The sequence below is a fragment of the Mycteria americana genome, chromosome 2, assembly GCF_035582795.1.
Source record: "Mycteria americana isolate JAX WOST 10 ecotype Jacksonville Zoo and Gardens chromosome 2, USCA_MyAme_1.0, whole genome shotgun sequence".
Classification (NCBI taxonomy): Eukaryota; Metazoa; Chordata; class Aves; order Ciconiiformes; family Ciconiidae; genus Mycteria; species Mycteria americana.
The window spans coordinates 83,801,986-83,824,325 of NC_134366.1; the positions used below are offsets into that span (position 1 = coordinate 83,801,986).

Below are 22,340 nucleotides of genomic sequence, written 5' to 3' on the forward strand. Positions count from 1 at the left end.
CTAAGTACATCTTCTTAAACAAAAAAACTCCCAAACCACATGTGTTCAAACAAGGCTCTTAATGTGTAGCTTCCCCTATTAGAAGTTTCTCAGTGAAATTCCTTGTTTCAAAACTAGGTTCTGTTTAGTTTGCTTTAAATGGGATTTGTTCTACTCCTATCTGCTTTTCTATACTTTATTTCCTCACCTCAGCATACTGAATAACATTGCTCCTCATTCCTCTGAGGTGCTGATAAGCTAATGAGTTGAAATTATATCCAGGCTTCAAAAAAGCATGGGAAAAAACATTGGAGTTCTCTCAGGATTGTTATTCTTGATAGGTTTCTACTCCTATACATTAATATTCATGTATTTTTTGACTATGAGAAAAGGAAGAAAACTTTTCTCTGTCTCAGATTCCATCTATATTGGTTTTTGCAGGTGCTACTGGAGATCACGTTTATACATTTTGTTACACGGCAGAAAGTGAAGACTTTGGAGCAGAAGATGCAGCCAAGCTTGACACGTGGGTTTTTGATCATGTTAAGGTGAGCGGAGAATCTTCTTATGCTACCTGTCTATAAAAAGCAGAGCTGGACGTTAACTTTATCATAGAACACGTTAACTTTATCATGGATCTAGAGAGTGAGAAATTTTTGAAAGACCTGTCGCTTGGGGTCATAAGTAAAAACTGCTTGAATCGATTATCATGACTAGTGTAATGGAACCTTAGAGGAAGTATTTGTCATTCAATGCTAGTAAAAAAACTAACACTAATAAAAGTACCCTCTAAAAACATTCTTGGCTTTTCTTTGTCTTAAATTTGCATATAATCTGAAACCCACCTTAGAGTACTACAGACCCTTTAAAATCTTGAATGTGATTAGTTAACGATTTTATAAGCAAGTATTATGGCATGACAGAAATGGTAAGTCTTCATTATGAGAAAGAAATGGACAATATTATTGACTTAGTGTTTGTCAGGCTTTGTACCCACTGTAATTATACAGTGTGGTGGTTCTGATGCACGTAGCTGGCTCCTGATTATCTGCTGTGGTTCATGCTATGCTGTGGCTGCCAGAGGAGTGAAGGTTAGTCTGGGGGGCGGGTGGAGGCAGCTTAGGCCCTGAAGCAGTATAACTTGTTCACGTGGTGCTCTGCTCAGCTGACTTGGGTCAGTGCTGGTTCATGACTTGTTTTCTGTGATGCTGTCACCGTAAGTATTAATAGTCCAAGGCACATAGTTTCTGATTATTCATTAATTCCTATATTCATGTTATTCCATGCTACCTCACTTGTCCTGGATTAAGAAATGCTGATAGTAGGTATTGGTGTATAAATATCTATATCAGTGGAGCAATTAGGTGAGTTACTTTCTGGATCTCATAACAATGTTAATGGAGTTTAAGACTTAATTAAACTTTTTCCATGAGATCTTTGGGCTTTATGCATTAACATTAGCTAACCAGCATAAATCAAATCAAACCAAAAGTAAAACGAAATAAATCAATAAACCAAATCAGCATCTGTATTAGGAAGCCAAGGGTGAGTCTGCTTTAAACAGTGACGTAGGGTGGAAAAGTTCATTACAGTTTGCTAATTTTCAAAGGAAGTGATTTTCTGAGTTTGCAGGTGAAAAGATGTTTTTTCTAACTGCCATCCTCTCCCTGAATGTGCAGTTGTGCCAGGTGGCATGTTGTAATGTGTATGAATAATACAAATCAAATTAGGCTGTCAGTTACACTTGAATAGCTGTTGTCTTCAAGTTGCACCCTGCTGTCATTTGAAGCTGCACAGGTATGTGAGGATGGTACTACCTTTCTTTTGCTTCAAAACACCTAATGGCATTTCTTCTTTCAAACCATAATGATATGTTTAATATATATGTCATTACTGATGACTTCTTCCTGAGAACCAGCACCATTATTTTAAAGACTTATTTCGCCCATCTAAATTTCATACTGTGAATGGATAGGACTTGATTGACTGGTATAAAAAACACTCATTCCATTAATAATCTCTTCAATTACGCATCAGTGATTGTGTCAGAAGCGTGAAACTTGAGGCTGACTGAGGTCACTCTGCTATTATAACTCGAACAACTGTCAGCTATGCTAGTGAGATTATATATAAGTAACAATGGCAATTTGCTGAAATCTAAATTCTGCTTTGCCTACATTTTTTTTTCCTCCTTTGAGTTTTATCTCAAATATTTAACAACATCCTTTAACTCTAAATTGGGCAAGGTGGTCCCTGGATTTCTGCCTCTTTAGGAAGTAAAAGACACTAACGTGCACTTTCTCTCTACTGTGTAGTCAGCAGGTCCCAAGCATCATGAAGGTCACTTGAGGTTTCCTCTGCCCCAAAAAAGATGGGGATAAAATGGAGAATGGCCAAGTAATGTTTGGGCTACTAGTAGTGGCACCCTGCAATTGCTTGTTCTCTTAAAAAGCACTAACTAACAATAACTCAGTTGGTCAGGAGATGTGAAACTTTGACTAGTTCTTATTTGTATGGATCAGAAGCAGATTGCTTAAATCATGAGCGGAGGAAAAAATGTATGATACTTGATAGTTCCTGTCATGTCTGCTCGTGGTATGGGGTGATCCTAGCCATTTCTTGGGACAGAGAAAATTGAGTATAGACTAGACTGGGTGAGGTTTTTATCTGCAGCTGGGTTAAAACTCAGTAGATTTAATGTGTGGTAATAGCTTGGGAGTGGTTTGGAGATCCAGATGGGTATGGAGTTGATTGACTGTGGTTTTTTTTCTGGGCTTTGGGGTTTTTTTTTAGAAGTCTTCAAAATAATTTAAGGCACGGAGTGTAATTTAGTGTGGTGTGGCCCAATGATTCTTGGTTAAATAACCTTTACCTAGATCATAGTTTGTGCTAAAGAAAAATCAGGGAGCAAAATACTGGGAGTCTAGGTTAACTAACAGGGGAAAAAAATGGTCTTTTTAATGCATTTCTGATTTTTTTAAAGTACTTTGTGAAAAACAGTTTTATAAGATTGAACTCTTTTTTTTAGGGTAAAGTGATTAAAATTCCAGGAACTCAAACCGTCTTGGAGATGAGTCCCAGTAATGGTCTAACCACAATTTATTATGACCACAGGGTAGGATATGCTCAAGATATTCAGTTGATGTCTTCTGAGTTAAATGGACATGTAGGTGCAGATGGCAAATATTTCTCCCCCCCCCCCCCCCCATTTTGAACACAGTACTTCATTCTTCCTTTGGCCCCTTTCTGCTGGAAGAAGGCCAGACCAAGCCTTCAGACTGTCCCTTCTGTGCAGGGTGGGGGACAGAGTCCAGAACTGAATGATGTTAAACTTTGAAGCTCTGCAGACAGTGCCATGACCTGATGTTGATTTCTGCCAGTGGGTTTCAATACAGATAGCTCTGCTATAACTAACAGTACAATGGTTGAATGATTTATTTTAAATATGTATAGGAGTCTTGTGCATGAGCATACTCAACTGATATAAACCTGACATATATATATGTTTATCCTGCCTTTGTGCCTTTATTTTACATCTGAAAACTGGCATAACTAAACTCTCGCATCAGCACAAATCAGCATTCACAGCTTTAATCAACCAATTTAATTAAGTTGTCCTGGATTGATGTATGAATGAGCTTTGTGAAAGGAAAAAGTTTGTTTGGTCTCCCTGTACATCCATGCAGTCAGCAACAGTTTATCAGTTCTATTAAAGGATCATGCTTCCATGGAGGGCTCTGTTTGGGGCAACAAACAGTCCCCAAAAACTTACGTTAAACATCTATGGAGTCCATATTTCGTTCAGACATCAGTAAATCATGTATTTGCTAGACCTTCTAGGTAGTTGTTTTTTTTTTCTTCTTTCCTTTCTCCCATTCAAGGAGGGAGATACTAAAAGATTTCACATAGTTGTAACCAAACTTCTCTTGTAATATTTTAATTAGTATTACATTATAATTAACTTTACAGTTTACTCTAAATGTTTTCATGGGAAACTTATTGCTGATCTTAATAAATTGTGTATCAGTTGTAGCCATGGCCTTACTTGTTGTTCGTTGCCAGAAAATCATAGAAAAGTTGCCAGAATCATAGAAAAAGAAGGTTGGAAGAAAGCTGTAGTGGTCATCAAGTCCAGCTTCCTGCACGAAGGAGGTCCAGTTAGAGCAGGCTGCTCAAGCCTTGCCCAGTCAAGATTTGAGCATCTTCAAGGGCAGAAATTCAACAACCTCTTTGAGCACCTGTTCCAATATCTGGCTACAGTTGTGGTTTAAAAAAAAAATTTTTTAAAAAGTCTCTTAATCTTACTGGAATTTCCCATATTTCAAATTGTGAGTTTCCCCTTGTCGCATCACCAAGGGCATCTGAGCAGTCTGGCTCAGTCTTCTTTTCACACTCCCAGTAGACGGTTGTAGACAGCAATGAGATCTCTCCTTAGCTGCCTTTTCTTGAGGCTGGAGAAACTGAGTTCTCTCGGCCTTTTTGTTGTTTACTCCCATCCCTGAAACTTCTTTGGCTTAAATATACAAGGGAGGTAATACTAATGAATAGAGCAAATAAAAGGGAAACGAAAAGAATTGAGACAGAAAGCTGGTTAACATATAATGGTGGCTTGGAAGCTAGTGTTGAGTGGCAGTAGGTCTCAAGTTTTGTGAATGTTGAGTACCAAAAAGAGGCAGCCTTTAGCAGGCTACGAAGAGATACAAGGATAGTGCTGGGCAAACAGTTCAGCAACCTCCAGAGCAAGGTGAAGTGGTTTTTGCCCCTACTGTTTGGTGTCCTGCTTACCAACTCGCCACCTTTATCAGCCTAAGACAATTCCTCATGGTGAACTTCCTATTTGTTTTTTTCAGTAAACCATTTAAAAAAAAAGTTCCACGGGATAAAGTTTGCTATTTGCTCTGGGAAAAGATGCCAAATCTTAGGTTGCACTCATCTTCCTTTTGTTATCTCATTCTTAATTAACAAGAGGTTGGGCAAGCTCTTCTGGCTGCTGCTGCTCTGGGTTACGAGGTGGCTGGGGCTGGGGGAGCGGGGTGGTTTTGGTATGTCATGGGGACTCACCTGGTGGGAGCAGAGAAGCTCAGGCCTTGCCTTCCTCACAATGGTTTCTTTTGCTTAATCAGTCCGTGATAGAAAAATACCTGCCTTCTAATACTGATTTACATTTTAGGATTTAATTTTGGGAGTTTCCTGCTTGACTGTTTTGATATGTTGTTTCCTTTTATTTAATTAAAAATAAGAAAACAGAATTATACTGTATCCTGCAAATTACTGGTGTGCTCTGGAAGGTTTCTTCAATCTGTGGTCAAATATGTGCAGGTGGACGGACCCCTGTGGGAAATGGAAATCTCCATAAAAATAATTATATTGCTATTGAATGTGATCGGATTATGTTCTTGTATCTTTATTTAAAATATCTCTGGGCTTTGGTCATGATTTTGTTTGGACAAGAGCTGAAGTTGAGAGCATGCAAATATTAGTCCATGAGGCTTGCCTATATTCAGGGAGAAAAAAAGGTGGAATTGCATACATGGTTTCCTGACATAGCTTACTATGATACTCTTGATGCTAGTTTGGTCTTCCTCTGGGTACAGTGACGCCCATTTACACAAGGTGTGAGATTTAGTTTTTAAGAGCTCCACCGCTATCACAGGTGTGTGGTGGACTGCTCTGTCCTTTGGTGGCAGAAATGGTTCACTGGCCCTACCAGCATTTTCCCTGGACTCTTGCGTGAAATTCGAAGACGCTTTCCTTTATATTAGTGTACTGAAAGGTTCTCTGAATGCTCTTTGAACTAAAACCCTACCCAACTTTGTTTCCTTGGGCAGTGCTGTTACTAAGGAGATCATGTTGGAATAGCTGTCTGCCCACATTTTGCATTGCTGTAATATGGCTGGTCTAACACAGAATAGCCATGTCAAGACTCATTCAATCTGAGGGGAAAATCCCCCCAGCATCTGCCTCAGGGATGCTTAAGTAGGACATGTGCAAGGCAGATGGATGTTCTGTAGTTCATGTATTTGCAAAGCGTGTCTTGTTTTGTTCTGTTTTAATTTGGTTTCTGCAAACGATTTGTAGCTTGGTATCTCAGTCCTGCAGAACCTGCTTCCAAAGCAAGAGTATTTGAGACCTTCGTTTCTAGCTTGAAATCGATAAATCAATGGAAATATAAAGCCATAAGTAGATCTCGGGAATGGTGCATAGTTGTGATTACATAGGAGGCAAAGAAGGGATGACACACAGTTATCTGGTATTTCTGCCTAAAGAAACTCAAATAACATTTAAAAAAAAACCCAAAACCAAACAAAAAGACCCCTCAACTTGAGGAGTATTGCCTCTCCTAGGCTGAAAATTTGGACTGACTATATTGATGGTAGTTATTCTCCGAGAAGTAAATTGGAAAGTAATTAATTTTTCTCTTTCATAACTCTAATAACTGTTAGTATTTTGACATGAAAACAGCTGCATTTTAGTTTTAATAGGCTGCCTATAATCTTTTTCCATTGTACTCAGACTAATATCTTAATGGCTTATTCCATGCAGAGCTTCTTTAATTCTTCCAGAAGTAATCAGACATTGTTCTCTGCACTGAATGAAGAGAAAGTGGTTCTGTTCCTGCATTTGCTAGGCATAGACACAAATGGACATGCTCATCGGCCAAACTCGAGGTAACTGAGAGGTTAAGTATATCTTTCTTATTAGTTTTAAATGCATACAGTAACTTTTTTACCAGTGCTATTTGTCAAGCCTGAAACAAGACTGAAACAAGTCTATTTATCAAGCCTGAAACAAGTCTTGAGGGTTTCTACAATAGGTCATATATGTCACCATGATTACTTATGTTTTGAATTTTCTGGGGTTTTTTGTTTTTAAAGTCTCCTCTGTACAAGTGACAGATTTTTGCTCTATACAGTGTGCCTGGTTATACTCCTGTACTCGAGTCTGATTTTTAGCAGATCCTCTTAATTATAATCAACGCATAATCTAAAGGATATGTAGGAAATTGCAGTTTTAAATATAAAATGGAAACAGTTCTTGGATTCCCCATTGCTGAAATGGTATGGTTGAATTTATAGACAACAGTAAGCTCAGGAGTAATGGCTGCAAATTCCAGCATTATGTTTTAGATTTCCTTAGGACACCTGAACAAAGAGAAGAGTTTAAATTAGCAGTATTCCTCACCAATTCATCTTGAAGTGTGTTATTTGAGAACATTCTTGTAATTTCCTCACATGCTTTGAATGTAGGATGTCTTTCTCTTGATCCTTGCATACTTTCAGAATCCTTGCCCTGATTTCCTACATCATTCCAAAGTTCATACTTGCTTTATGTCTCGTTCTTTTTGTTATGATTTTTTGAACATTTTTTGATCTCCTTAACTTGCCTGATAGCTATGGGTGATTAAATTATGGTCTTCAATCAAGGACAGGTCAGATTTGAAATACAAATAAACATCCGTTTGAGACTAGTTTCAGGAACCTTCAAACTGTACTATGACAATTTAGTATCTCACCTAAGACCTAGAGGAGGAGAGATTTTATATCTCAGATGCCTTTTGTTAGCTTGAGGTTCTGTAGAGGACAAAGCTGTCTGTAATCAAAGGACTGGGCATTATGACCACGGATAACTTGCTTTATACTGAGTGTGAGAGCCACTGTGAATCTAACAACTGTTTTTTTCTTATTTTTCTAGGGAATACAAGGAGAATATTAAAAAAGTTGATGAGGGTGTAAGAGAAATTACTTTGATGATTGACGATTTCTATGGAAATGATGGGAAAACTGCATTTATTTTAACTTCTGACCATGGAATGACAGATTGGGGTGAGTCTTTTTAAATGTTGAGTCAGATGAGTTTATGGGTGCGTATATGGAGTATGATTAGAGCTCTGTCCCATTAGAAGCTTTGGAGCCCCTGCTTTGATTTAATATCCTAAGTGTTGCTTGTATATGAAACCCATGCAAATTAGGAAATGGTTAATTGGCTGCAGGGGCCCTCATCAGCCCTGTGACAGCTGAGTTGCATATCTGGACAGAAAAAAGAAAATTAATAGGGTAAAGCTTAACTCCCTTAGTGGCTGCTAGTTGGAATAAAAAGACCTGAATATCACCTCTGTCAGAGCCTCCCCGCAGAAAACTAGCCCAAGCAGGAGGAGATTGTGTTATTTGGCTGCCAACAGCAAAGTTGGTCTTGTTCCAGCCCACGTGGGAGATACAGTTTTTACTTTGGTGCTCTGAAACACCTGGAAAAGGTGGCAAATCTGTCCACCTTTTGGTAAAACTGAGGGGAAACTTTGGGGAGGGGAACTTTTTGCTTATTTTGGCCTTTTAGGCACAGCAGAAAGGATGGGACTGCTGTGTGATCTCTCTAGAGGAGGCTGGTGCTGGAGACTAGGTGGAGCAGCTGAGAGTACAGAAAGGGGAGTGAGGCGGGTGGTGCCCACAGCGGGCACTTGTGAAGGGCATGACCACAGTGGCCGAATGACTTGAGACATTTTTGGCATAACTAGATTAGGGCAGATGAGGCGAAGAGTTTATGGTGGGGAACTCATTTAGACAATTTTTTTTTCCTTTTTTCTTTTTTCAAGAATTCTAAGAACACTCTTGTACTTGTGTGCACCCAATGAAAGTGATAAGTCTCTCTCCCAATGCTGTGTGTGTTTGTAACTCCTAACTGTGACACTTTTGAACCAAGGATGCTTCAGGCGTGGTCTTGGCAAAATTCAGCATCTTATTCTGTGTGTGAAATCCTAAACTTTCTAAATGGAAGGGATGCAGACTTTTTCTGTCCTCAGAGATGACAAAAATATTCATATATTTATTCAAAATCAGCATAATTACCATCTGCTCGTTTGCAAAATAGTCTGTTTTGAATATTATTTGCTGTTGAGCTGACTGCTGCTTGCAATAAAATTTTAATTCTGGCATATATTTTTTTTGTCTGTTTCAAGCAGTAGTTTCATAATTTTTTATGAGGGGTGTGTGTATATATTTATTTATTTATTTATTTATAAGATATATGATCATAGGGACCTCAGGAGGTCCAACCACCTACTCAAAGGAGGATCAGCTTTGGGATCAGACATAGCTGCTTGGGCTTTATCCAGCAGGGCCTTTAAAACCTCAAAGGATGGAGCCTATGCAACCCCTTTTGGCAGCCTGCTCCGCTGCTTGCCTGCCCTCATGGAGGGGGAAAAGGCTTTGTTTATCTGCAATCTGAACCTCTTTTGTTTCAACTTATGCCTGTTCTATCTCATCCTCCTACCATGCACTGCAGTGAGACCCTGGCTCCATCCTCTCTCAAACCCCCTCGCAGTGGGGTACAGGCAGGATGCTCTGCTACGTCCTCCCCAAAGCCATTTCTTTTCCAGGCTGAACAAGTCCCAGTCCCTCAGCGTCTCCTCACAGGACAAGTGCTTCTCAAACCAATTTGGGGGCCCCCACTGAGCTCATTCCAGATGGTTGATATCTCTCCTGTACTGGAGGGGCCCAAAACCAGATCCAGTGTCTAGAGGTTGCCTCACAAGTACTGAGTAGAGGAGGATAACCCCTTCCCTGGACCGTGCTCCTGTTAACGCAGCCGGGGGTGCTGTTGGCCCTCCTCGCTGCCCGAGTGTGCCGCTGGGGAGTTCTCATCGTGTACTTACTGGATCCTTTGAAGAAGGAATAAAAGGTGACAGGAGTAACTCTTCAGGCTTTGAGAACCACTGGTCTGTCATAGTTTTCTGTCATCTCTTTCTGTCTTGAAGAAAAAGCTTGATCTTCTGCCAGGGGATCAGCTTTAAAGTTTAGTTTAGTGAGTCCAAGAGCAAACCCAGAGATGATGCTCAGCCAGCGGTCTGAAGGCTAGTTCAGTAGCTTTTTATTTGAGCTTGTAGTATCAGCGATTGCTGCGGTCTTTGAGTGGTTATTTGCAGAATGGGATGTGCACCAGTTTTAAAACAAGCTAAAAATTAAAAGGGCAGGGGGGACCTCTTAGGGAAGAGAACATGTTCTGAACTTGACATAATCAAAGAAACTGTGGTTGTTGGCAAAGACCAGTAAAATCACTTGCTTTCTCAGTCTGACTCCATGACTTTGCTTTAAGCTGATCTCAGACGGAACTGCTGAGCACCAGCATAGGTGGTCCCACACCCACCCTCACCTTGGCCACTTGTTGCTGCTACCATCCTGGCACAAGTACTACTGTGTGGTATGCTGGACCCGAGAAAAGAAAACTAAACAGCAGCACCCTTTCCCTCCCTTTCCCCTGAAAAGGTGTGTTTGGAGGGTGCTGAGGGGTGGAACAGGGAACTGACCCAGCTGAAGATCAAATTCCCCCCCCCCATGATTCAGAGCAGGCTGAAACCTGGTTCTTATAACAGGTGGAGGGTGGATACAGCTGCCTCTCTCAGCTGTATCTGCCTTAAAGTATTCATGGAGGTAGAGTCTCAGTAAAATGCTGATGGAGCTGGTGGCTTGGCTGAAATGAAAGCTCACCAAAATTGCACTTCCCACCTGCAACAGAAAGAAATAACTGATGCCTGGAAGGTGGAGAAAGCGTTCTCTCCATCTGCTCTTTTCCCAGGCTCTGCAAAGAGGAGCACTTGTTGCTGCTTTTGAGCCCAGAGAGTGCCTTCCAAGGGATTTCTGAACATAGGAAATCTTATTCCCAGACCTGTGTGTTCTTAAGCTTAGAGCTGTTTAAAGAAAGCAAAGCTGGCTCTTCAGCTCTACCATAGTGATTGTTGTACAGCCTCAATGCTATTCCCAATTTCATACCAAATTCTGGTTTGTTTTTTTTTTAAAAAACAAAAGCTGTCCTTAAAACAATCTGTTATTCTCTGTCCTTTCGTAATTATTAAAATGTATGTGTGTGTACATATATATATACACACACACACAGAGGGAAGAGTGTGCGTCTGTGCAAATACAAGGAAAATGTATAATCTTGTAGACAGTGCAGTGACCGGCATAGAGTTTGTACAACAATGTCACTCCCTTTGAGACTGGGTTATCTCACTGCTGTGGTACCTCACCCACTGAGTTCAATGACCAGTGTTTCTTTCACGCTTGTGTGGCTTCTGCTTCAGTGCAGCTGCTGTTGAGACGTCATAGATTTAAAGCTTCTGTCTTTTGGCGGCTGATACGTTAATCCGGAGGGAATTAATTTCCCTGGGGAAGGAAGTCGTGTTTTATCAATTTTTAAGGAGTGTGCTACTAGGCTTTAAAACCTTAAAAATGAACTTGTATCACTGCGGAAAGGATGACAGTTGCAATGCGTATTGTCTCCTGGTTTTGAAATTGAATTCTAATCCTTATTTGAGGACCAGAGATCAGTTCTATATGATTTTTTGGGCACGTGCCTAATTTTACTCAAATCAACCATCCCTGGTTTCCATGGGATACTCAGGACAGGCACATACGCATGTTTTGAGTAGGTAACTCCTCTACACCTTGAGGCTTTCAAATACTTCGGCTTTAGTTTCTGTATGTTAACAGTTTGGGTTTTTTAATATACAAAGTTATATTTTTATAGGCTTGACTTAAGTGGTACCAATTTCCTAATTTGCAACTTGAATTTAGCCTTTATTGTTAGTGGCATAAAAATAAGCTATGATGCTGGAATAGGTTCTCTGTAAGGTTTTGTTTGGTTTTACGCTATGTGTCTTAAAGTTCACACTTTTTTTGGTTTGGTGTATCTTAGGATCCCATGGAGCTGGTCATCCCTCAGAAACTTTAACACCACTGATTGTTTGGGGTGCTGGAGTGAATTATCCCCAGAAAGTCACATCACAGTTCTTTGAAGACAACTTTTTGAAAGGTAGGTGAAATATAAAACTTAAGTGCAAGATTTTGGTGGAAAGGGAGGTGTTTAACCTGTTGATCTTCACTGACATCTGTTCCATTACAGTAAATATGACTTGCTTTGTGTGGTGTGGAAAGAAAAGGTGACAGGGCATGCCTATGAAGGATATTGCAAAATCGGGTAGATAATATCAGAGTCAGTTTTCTTCTCCAATCATGGAATTGAAGGCTTTCTCTCTTTGGGTACAGGAGGCTATTCACACTCCTAAAACTTAGTTCCAGAGGAGACTTAATTCTTAGGAAGACTCCCAGAGGTTAAAAGCTATTTGTACAGAAACATTATAAGTTGACATGTCCTAAGAGTCTTTCCTAGCTTCACGGTACAACCCTGGGGACTTTCCAGGGGCTGTCTTGTATCACTTGCATCCTTGTGGCTGTTGTGGAAATGTAAACAGTCTTTCTCAATGAAAAACTGTGGCTCTTTACCATTATTTTTCCCCTTTGTAATTTATTTAAGAAGAGTAAACTTTTTAAAAAAGAATTCATTTTTACTATTTCAAAAATATAATGTAATAAATACTGGCTTACTGAAATATCAATGGATTTCTAGAACCATATGTGATTAAACTGTGCAAGCTCTTCCTCTTTCATGTGCCCCATTCTTGTAGCCTGCTCCGTTTCTTAAGATGCCTTGAATCTCTCAGGTTGTTACTCGCGATCAATGAGGTAATGACTTTCTATTTTATTGGATTGTTTGTCAAGCTACAGTGGCGAAGAGAAAACAGGCAAAAATGACTTCAGCCCTGAGGTTTTAACCCCGCCCCGCTCTTGAGAAGGTATTTGGTAACAGATTAAACAAACAGGACTTCTCAGATATAGACCATGCTAACATTTCACTCTTTGTGATTAACTGCTGCTATGCAACTATGACATCTCTGACAAAATTGAAAAGAAGATGTAGAATAGAAAATAGAAGACAGAGTAAAACCAACTGATTTTGGTGTCTGTGATGGTTGATCTGCTAGACTTCTAAGGACACTTGAAGTCTCTGAGGGTTGATCTGTAATAGTTGATTTTTACAGCTGTCAGTTTCCTTGATTCTCACCAGCTTTAGTATAAACCTCAGTGTTTGACTTCAAGTAATGATGAAAATTGTGTGAGAGCATTTCAAAAAGGATGAGTATTGAGCTGACTTCCAGGTACAGAATAGGGAAAGCTTTTTGGCTGTCATATGTTAGGAAATGTGTATTTTCTTAAAGGAGGGAATGTGCACCCTGCTGTGCCTGCTTCATATTTTCCTTCTGTTGGTTTAAAAAAAAAAAAAAACAAACCAACAACCAGACAAAAAAACAAACACCCCAAAGCAAACACCAGAAACTCTTCCCTTCATTCTGGACTTGCTCTGCAGCTTTCCAGCTGTCGAGCATGTTGTTGTTCTGTTTAGGCACTATCTTTACAGGTTCTTAATTGCTAGGGATAATCTCTATTGGAGATTTGAGTCTCTCTGAGTATCTTGGGAGTTTGAATCTCTATTTGAGTAATAAGTATCTTCTTAAAAAGTGACTGTTCTCTTTATGGTAGCACATTATAGCTTCTAGTAGGCTATGTAGCTTAAAAGTAAAGAAAAAATTGTTGAAATGGAACTTGGCACTTTTGCAAGTCGATACAGTTCAGCTACTCCGTTAAGTTACAATCCCAGATATTTTCACAAAGCTAACATATGAAAGAAAAGATGCTTAAAAGAGGTCTCTTGAAAAGTTCTTTTGAATTTGCCTTTCCTGCTCCATACAAATGCAGTTGAGACTGTGTGCAGGAGAGGAGAGCGTTTTCAAGACTGCTGTGTCACTGATGGATGTGGGTGTCGACTTATATTTGCAGTTGCATGCACCAGTGTTCAGGTTCTTGCATCTATTGACAATCCTTCCTAATTTCTCTGAGTTAAGAGTGCATGGCAACCACAGAGTATTTCTAATGCTGACAAACTTCTTATGCTCTGTTCAGTGCAAGCAGGCTGTAGGCAGCTCAGTGAATTGTCTCTCTTCTCATCATTGCCATCGAGGGTTGATAACCTCCAAAGGCGGTGCCAACAGGCAGGACTTAGTCTGTCCAATTTGTCATGCAAGGATTAATGTGCTCCTTGGATGGCCGGAAGGGCACGGTGTCTGCTCTGGGATGACAGCCTTCTCCTCATCAGTCCCTTCACCTGTGCTCTGCCTTCCCTCAGGCCTGGCCATGCAATCATCTTGGAGAGATTTGTGACGGCAGCCCTGCATCCTGTGGGCAATGTGTAGTATTACCCGTTTGGCTGTTGGCTTGACCCTTCTTCAGAAAGAAAGAGAATACAGAGCTGCTCTCCGGCTTCTCAGCGCAGGCCCCGCCGGGTGGCCTTGGGGCGCAAGTCCAGAGAAGCTTGTAAGTGAACGCACAGCCTCCCGCAGCAGAAGGACGTGGGGTGGTTGTTTTCATCTATACACGTCCCTGTTTTGGAGAGGGCTCAGCCTGCTTTGTCGCGGCTGAGGGAGCTCGGTGTACCCCTTCACTGTTTTTGCTTCTCTGGGGTTTTATGTGAGATTTTCTTTGGCTCGTGTAACCTCATCCTCAGCCTCTTCTTGAACCGGTGCTTCCCTGCTGTTTCCCCTGGACTGTTTGCATCTGACTGCCCAGCGGGCTGCAGTAAAAGCAGGGCAGGATACAGGAAAAAAAAAAAACCCTATCAAGCACGTGGAAAACTGTGCTGAGCACTGTACAGGAAACTTAGACAGTGAGCTGGAATTGTCAACCAGGATGGGCAGCACCTACACCCAAGGCATCTCGCTCCCGGGAGGACAGCCCGGACTGGCCGCTCTGCAGGTATGTCCCGGTCCTCGGGAGCTCCTGGGCTCAGTGTCTTACGGCTCCTGGCCCAAGGCAGATGTCTTCAACTCTGTGCCTTTTGGGGAATATCTGAGTAGGGGAAGCAGAGATGTAAAAGCTTCTGGCAAAGCTAGATGTTTCTCTAGCCGAGCTACAGTTTCTTCCTACCTTAAGCACATTGTGTGCGTGTAGACAGTTTTCCAACACTTTTCATTGGAAAATGTTATTTAAAGGAAAACAAACAGTGCATTTATATAATAGAAGTATGGGTGAGAGTCTATATCTCTGGACATATAAACCCATTTCCTTTTCTGGGAAGCAAAAGGAAGCAAACTTGTCCATTTTGGTGTGAGTTTAACACAATTTGTGATTAATGCTGATCATACTTCCCCTGCGTTGCCATGGGAACTTGCTGTAATGGTATATCTCGCTGTTGTTAAGGTACATGGCAGCTCTTCAGGGTGCTCTTGGGACGAAATAACAGTGGACCTGTACTCAGATCCCCGAAGCTAGCAGTGGTATGAACTAGTTGCTGAAAATAAGTTTGGTACATGCAATACTGCAAATGTGGATGTTTCCTGTCTTGGGCTGTTTTCAGCTGAGACAGGTTTGGGTCTGGCACAGACAGGCTGTATCAAAAGATGGAGAAAGGATGGTATGGTCTAGGATTTGAATGCCTGTTTGGAGAAAATAAATGAGGTTGAGCCAGACCTTTGAGCGATGGCTTACCAGTATTTTTCATGAAGCCTGTTTCTGGTGCATTTAAACTTCTACTTCATATGAACCCAAATGATAATTTTGGGCAACGTGGCTACACCGTCAATGGTCTGAGGTGCTAGGCGGACTCCTGTTTCCGTTTGTGCTCTTTCTGCGGTGCCATTTCAGCAAGTGGCATTAGGAGGGCAGTGTCTGGCCCGTTTAGCTTTCTGTGCATGCTGAGGAAGGTGGCTGTGCCCCTGGTGCTAACATTAAGTTTGGTTCCCAAGTTGAGGGTAGGTGCCCCCGACGCCTTTACTGCTGTACTTGCGATCTGCTCTAGGTAGATCATTGACAGTATTTTAAGTACTGTATCAGCAAATCTGTTTCAGCCCCTGTCATGTTTTCCTTTGTATCTGATTTTTTTTAAGCTTGAATAAAAAAAAAAAAAAAGCTGTGTGTTATCTTTTTTGGGGTGTTTTGGGGGTTTTTTTGTTTTTGTTGGTTGTTTTTTTTTTTTTTTTTTCCTGCTCATATTATTGCTGTGGGTAGTGGGGCAGCAAATTTAAACATTAGGAAAAGAAGACATGGGGGGGGGGACCCAAACCCTTCTAAACTCTGTACTTAAATAACTCCCTACCCACAAAGAAAACAGGCAATTTCCTCTTTATTTCCTTAGAGGCTAATGGAGAGCAGGAAAATACGGCTTTGAACCAGCTTTTTGTATGATGCACCACAGCTTTAGGGGCTTGTAGATTTGGCTTTGTCTCTGCCTTTGTTGTAGTTGTTCTGATTGCTAAATCATTGAACTTTTCCCTTGAGCTTGCTCTTGGCCGGTATTGCTTATGGCAGACATGAAGTATGTTTGTACCACTCTGTACCAGCATATGGGGGACCTTGGATTAACCTTTTTTAAAAACTATTGAAGAGATTTAAACAGCCCTTCTCCTAAACCTGCGTTTGAATCTTTTAGTTGGCACAGGAGGTAATACATCACTTTCTATACTGTACTGAAAAAAATAAAACCTTGGACTTTCTTCAACTGATCTGGGTCACAATTGCAGGCAGCAGTTTATCCTGATGGATAAAAGAAAATGTGAACTGAAATGAATGCGTTTTATTGTTTCTGCCTGTTGAGTTCCATCTGTAATCCCTCTTGAGCTAGCATCCTACAGCCAAATTATAATTTTCTTTAGTACCAACACTTTACGGAAAATGGCAACAAGACGTTAAATGTCAACTGAATTATCCCTTTCAAATCCATGTAGATTAGCTGTTCATGTGCTCTATTGTTTCTTGCAGAATGGAAACTGGAGAACTTGAAGAGGCTTGATGTCAATCAGGTATCAAACATACCTAATTTCATAGCTCATAAATTTTCACCTTAAATTATGAGTTTTGTGTGATTTAAACTGATTGATGGAATTTGAATGAATGATCACACTGACGTAGCATTTCCCTGGAATGTGTTTCTTAAGTGTTGAAGAGTTGCAAGAACTGCACCTATACTGAACATAATATGAAAAAGTTTAAACTGCTTGTTAAGATGTGGCAGCTATGTACAACTTCTCTTCCTAAAGATGCATTATCACACCATTTTTAGTTATATGATCATATGCCATTGTAGAAAGAGTGCAGTACTCATAGAAATATGCCAGGTACTCCCTGAAAGCTTAGTGCATTATCTGAAAGTAATTTGAATAGCATCTAATGTGTTTTCAGAGTGGGATTTGCTTTTGCAAACCTTTAGAATTAATTTGTGATGCTTTCCCCCTACTTTCTACTTCAAAACTGTTCTGGAGCTGAGCTTACACCTCCTCGGTATCTCCTGTGAAGGTGGCCAGCTAAACACAAAGAAAGCATGGTCTGATGTCCATGTTTCCCAAGTTAGTGAGCATCTGCTGTATGCTTTTTGCTACACTTAAGTTATCCATGTGTATGTTCAGTGTAGTTTTTTCAGAGCTATCTATTTCAGTGTCTGTATTTTGTCACTTTTTTCCAGAAGTTGCTATCATTATTGAATCAAAACCAGTTCTTGCTATACTGTTAAACTGTGGTTTTTTTTCAACAGGGTCTGTGATTATGGCCCAGCCACTTAGCAATTTAGACAATTTGTGCTGTAAAGAAAGAAAAAAAGGTGGACAACTTAACCCTTGACACTAAATCGGCCAAGCTTTTTTTAAATCATGATGATAACGCACATACATGTGTGCACCTAAAGCTTGTTTGCTTCTTACTTCCTGTCATCCTATGAAATCCAATAGATTAATAACAGATTCCAAACCTGCTCAAACAAGGGAAATAAATTCGTGCTAGAAGGTTGAAGTTGGGAATGTTCTGGATCAGCTGCTTTCAGCAAAGCCCTGGTACAAAATTAGGGATGAATTTTTACTCTCAAGGTTGGCAGGAGTTATGGGGATCTTATTTTGAGACTGTATAGAAGAGTCTCGGGTGTCGCCTTGTTCTGGGTAATGGAGTCCCCAAAGACAGAGCTTTTGTCCTATAGTACGTGTTGGGACTATGGGTAAAAATAGCAAACTAGACTTCTGCTTACTATTATATTACAAGTCTATTGTCCTCTACAAATAATGGTTTCAAGTCTCCTTCTGCACAGTAGATCTGAGGCTGGAGCAGTGCCTGTGGCTTCAGTATAGTTTCTTCAGATTTATGCTGGGGAAAAAAGAATTTCGGTGCATAGTTTTAATATAAAGGAAAATACAAACCTGGTGAGAGTCAGTGTTTATCATCACAAGTAGAAGGTAATGGTAACATTTTATGAGAAGCCTTGGTGTAGATTGAGGGGCCTGGCTGAGGGTTGACTGGGGCATGAGTAAAAGTGCAGAATCGCTCTCTGAAGGGAGGAAGGTGAGTAATGGGCACTGTGGAAACACAGGATAAGGAGTGCTGTGAAAAGCAGTATATTCGGTGTACTGCTTAAAACTGTAAATATGAAATTAGTTCTTTCTGTGCTATAAATAGTCATAAAAAGCGGTATGCCTCTGAGTGCAGTGAAGGAGGTACTGAATTCCTGCAAATAAATGCTGTGGGGTTTTATATTTGGTTTTTAAACTAAATGCATTTTTGAAGCTTTATCAGTAGTAGAGCCTCAGATTTTGAATCTAATCATGCTATGATGACTACTGGAAACTAAACAAATATTATAAAGGAGTTTTCTGTCAGAACTTCACAGTATTATACCATTTCCTTTTGCAAATGCAGAAACGTTAAAATTAAACTGAATTTATTAGCTCTAGAAGCTGGAACTATCTTAAAATGAGGATGCTTCTGTTTGCACAGGCTGATGTTGCACCGTTGATGGCTTCCCTTATCGGTGTGCCTTTCCCCCTGAATTCTGTGGTAAGAAGAACAAATGTTTTTCTATGTTGTAGAAACCTTCTCGCAAAGAGGTGTTGGGGACAAGACTTGAGGTGTGTGAGGGGAAAGGTTATAAATTTGGAAAACTGCTATAGTAACTGCTATATGGAGGCTATATGTAGTTTTAGCTTTATATGTATGTCGTCAGTTTGGAGCATAAACGCAATCTTTTATTATATTGTATAGTGCTTTCAATTGGAAAGGCAGCTGATCCTTTTATAATCTGCAACTTTATACTCTTGAGCTACATAAAAGTTTTTTGTTACTTTGTTTTTTAGGGATAGTAAAAATGCAATATGGTTTGAATAACACTTGATTTTGGTCATGAAAGCTGAGCCTGTAAACAAGCTGGTTCCTGCAATTTAATGTTTAATTATTTCTTGTTTAAACTAGTGTACTTTCTTCAGATGGTATCTTGTGCCTCTAATTGAGTGAACAGTGAGTGCCCTCACTGTGATATGGCTTTTTCTTTGAATTTCCTTTCTATATTATTATGTAGTCCAAAGGTTGTCTCATAAATATGTAATCAACAATTAGCATTACATTAGTGTGCTTTCATGCTGCTTGTTTCATTTGTAAAACAGCGATTTACAGCACATTTTTCGAAATACTTCTGGAGACTCTGCCCCAAATTCTGTCCCCCTGTCCTGCACTCACTGCTGGTCATGCAAGGAAAGCTGCCCAGCGTAGGGTGGCACGGGAACTGCTTGCTTTCCTATCACGAGTACTGGGTGAGTCAGGCCCAAGCAAGTCTTTGGATGGAAGACTTTTAGGTATTTCAAATATGGCTTCTCATTAAAAGTTGAGGTTGTATTACTGTATAGTATATACTCTAATAATGACTTCCATTATTTACCTTTTTTGCATTTCTGTATGAGCTGGGATATTATGAACAGTCCCTGTAATGTTGAGAAATTATGTGAGAAGAGAATTTTCAAAGGAGTTACAGTAGTTATTTCAGCAGTAATTTGAAGTATTCTTACTGCTCATTTGGCCTGCCATTCAGTTAGAGAAATTCCTCTTTCTTCATTTGAATTTTTTTTATGTATATATGTATTTTTCTTCCCCAGGGAACTCTGCCTCTTGAATATCTGAACAATAGTGCTCATTTCAAAGCAGAGAGCATATTCACCAATGCTGTTCAGATTCTTGAGCAATTTAAGGTAACTAAACATACGGTAAAGAAAAATATTTCTTTGAATAATAGGTGTTGCTGTGTGTAAAAAATAATTATACTAGGATGTACGCTGTATATAGCATGCTGTAATTCAAAGGACTAAAATTGAATGCACATACTGGGTGGTGTTGATTGACTAGCTGTGAGCCGTATCTGAAGAAGTTTGAAAGACTTTAATAAACACCTTTTTTGTAAGAAGAATGAGTAACTTTTTTCTTGATTCTTTTGATGTTTATTGATATTAATATAAACCTACTTGCAATGTGTAGGTAGAATCTGAGTTCTGATACCTGAAAGGAGAAATACTGCCTTTGCAACAGGGGCTGGGAGACAAGGCTCTAAGTCAGGATCAGTACACAAACAGATCAAAAAGGTAACAGGCACCTGTCCATTAAAGAAATGAAATTAGTGGCCTAATTAACTTTTAGCTAATGCTGTCGTATCTGTTGTTTTGCTCTGCAAGTGTTCATCTCTGGCTTCTCTGCCTTGATTCATCTAATATCAGATATTATGGTATTATGAGAACACATATGCAGTCCAAGCAAAAAAAGGTGATGTTTCACTAGATGCTTTTCAACTGTGGAATAAAACAGTCCCAAATCCAAAAATCTCAGTTTTGGCAAGACATATAAATGCTCTGAAGGAAAACCATCTTTTCCACGAACAGGAAGCTGAGAGAGAGAACTGTTGCCCTGTTAGGAAATCTGTGTGACGATGATGGAACAAGAAACTAGCCTGAGAGTACCTTCAAGAGATTAGCACCATCAGCACCTTCTGTTCCTTGGATGCCATGTTCCCAAATGTAGTTTGTGTGGATACCAGGTTGGCAGTGTCAGCAGCAGAGTCACTTCCAAATCTGTGGTGGAAAGCTGGCACGTAGCAGGGGCAGTGACTGGCTGGCTGGCTGCGAAGCTGAAGCGTGCTGGTATAACCTCCGCAGTTGGAAGACCTCTGCTCTAAGAATTAAGGATGTGACTCGGGTCTTTTTCAGTTAAATTGGTGTCTCGATGATTATTCAAAAAAAGAAAAAGTTCTGGTCTTTCTTTTCTTTAAGTTTTTTTTTATTCTGTCATTTTGTAGTGCTAAATTATCTATTTTCTTGTTGGCTGGCTTGTTTCTAGCATTGTTTTGGAAGGATCATGTGAATTTCCTTTGCATTTCTCTGCTGAAGCAGAAGTAGCGCGCTAGCTTAGATATGCCAAGTGGGGTTTTACTGTTCCTGTGATGGACTGACCTGACCACAGTTTGTACTCCCTGGAGAGGATGTTGCCTTGGATGGACAGGGAGACGTGCGGGTTGCTACTTCAAGCTGTCAGGTTTTGGGAGCAGTACGCTTAGAAAATTCCTATCTGCGCTTTATGCCAACAGTCAGACTCAAGTCAGGCTGCTGCAGGAGGCCGTAAAGATATTTTGAAGCGCCTTGGGCAAAGTGGCTCTGACAGCATCAAAATCTTCTATTTTTATCCGTGTGCAGGTTAATCAGTCTAACAGCATTGCTTCGGCAGTGTTGCCACAGTGTACTATTTGCCCTCTGGTGTAAATAATACTGGTTTCATCGAGGGAGGTTGTCACTGAAGTCTGGTAGCACTTCTAGCCATATCTTTGCTTTATCCTGCAAACTGTAGAAGTCCTTCTGTGAAAATCACTGGCTGGGGAGTGGTTTATTTTACCTACTTTAGAGCAGGTCTGGCTTTCCAGGAACTCAGAAGAGTTACACATATGGGAGCATAACACCCAGTTTCCTGGACAATATATTGACAGTGTGATTTCATTCCTTTTCCAAAGTCTTAGAACTCTTCTGTGATTTAATTCCTGATGCAATTTTTAGTCTTGTTGCAACTTGCATATAATGGTTTAATGCTTTTTTTAATGCAGGTTAAGATGAGTCAGAAAAAGGAAACTACGCTGTCATTTCTGTTCACACCGTTTAAGTAAGTGTCTGTAAAAACTATATATATTTTACCTGATTGTTTGTCGTATCACTTCGGTATTCCAATGAGATGCAACAACAGAAATTTGGTCTCTTCAGTCTCTTTTTTAAATTATAGTGTTTATCTGACTATGAAACTTTGCACTAGAACTCCATGCAATTAACTTCTGTTTAAAAATTCTGGTTAGAAGTAGATTTTTTAAAAAAATCTATTCCTTACATTTAGTTTTCAGTTAAGGGTTATTTGCCTAAGCTTTTTGACAATATAGCTATATATAGACTGCACGGTAATTTTCACTGACTTCTTTTTTTGCTATGTTCTTTTAGCATTCCTTGGGAGATGTAAGTCCCTATAGGGTCAGGAAATACAATCTGTTCTTGTTTATATGTATATAAAAGTTGAACTAAGAATTGTTTTTTCTGTTATTTAAATTCTAATGAAAAGCAAACAAAATGCCTTACATCCAGAAAAGAACCTCAAAATCTTTAGAATTTGTGCTGCCTAGTGTTAGTGTTTCCAGGGCTGTGAAGGAGTCTCTGTAGT

The 22,340-nt window shown here is 40.0% G+C and overlaps 1 protein-coding gene across 4 annotated transcripts in view; it reads left to right on the top strand.

The window, feature by feature from the left end:
• PIGN (phosphatidylinositol glycan anchor biosynthesis class N) overlaps positions 1-22,340 on the top strand; it is a 110,372-nt gene that overhangs the window by 26,634 nt on the left and 61,398 nt on the right. For all 4 annotated transcript variants that reach the window (XR_012774369.1, XR_012774370.1, XM_075493972.1 and 1 more), the window contains 8 exons: positions 421-527; positions 6,523-6,647; positions 7,672-7,802; positions 11,665-11,781; positions 16,617-16,657; positions 18,612-18,671; positions 19,760-19,852; positions 21,742-21,797. Coding sequence is in view for 2 of the 4 variants with exons in the window: in XM_075493972.1 (XP_075350087.1) it covers positions 421-527; positions 6,523-6,647; positions 7,672-7,802; positions 11,665-11,781; positions 16,617-16,657; positions 18,612-18,671; positions 19,760-19,852; positions 21,742-21,797 (730 nt within the window). In the remaining 2 variants the exon portion in view is untranslated. The remainder of the gene's footprint in view (positions 1-420; positions 528-6,522; positions 6,648-7,671; positions 7,803-11,664; positions 11,782-16,616; positions 16,658-18,611; positions 18,672-19,759; positions 19,853-21,741; positions 21,798-22,340) is intronic.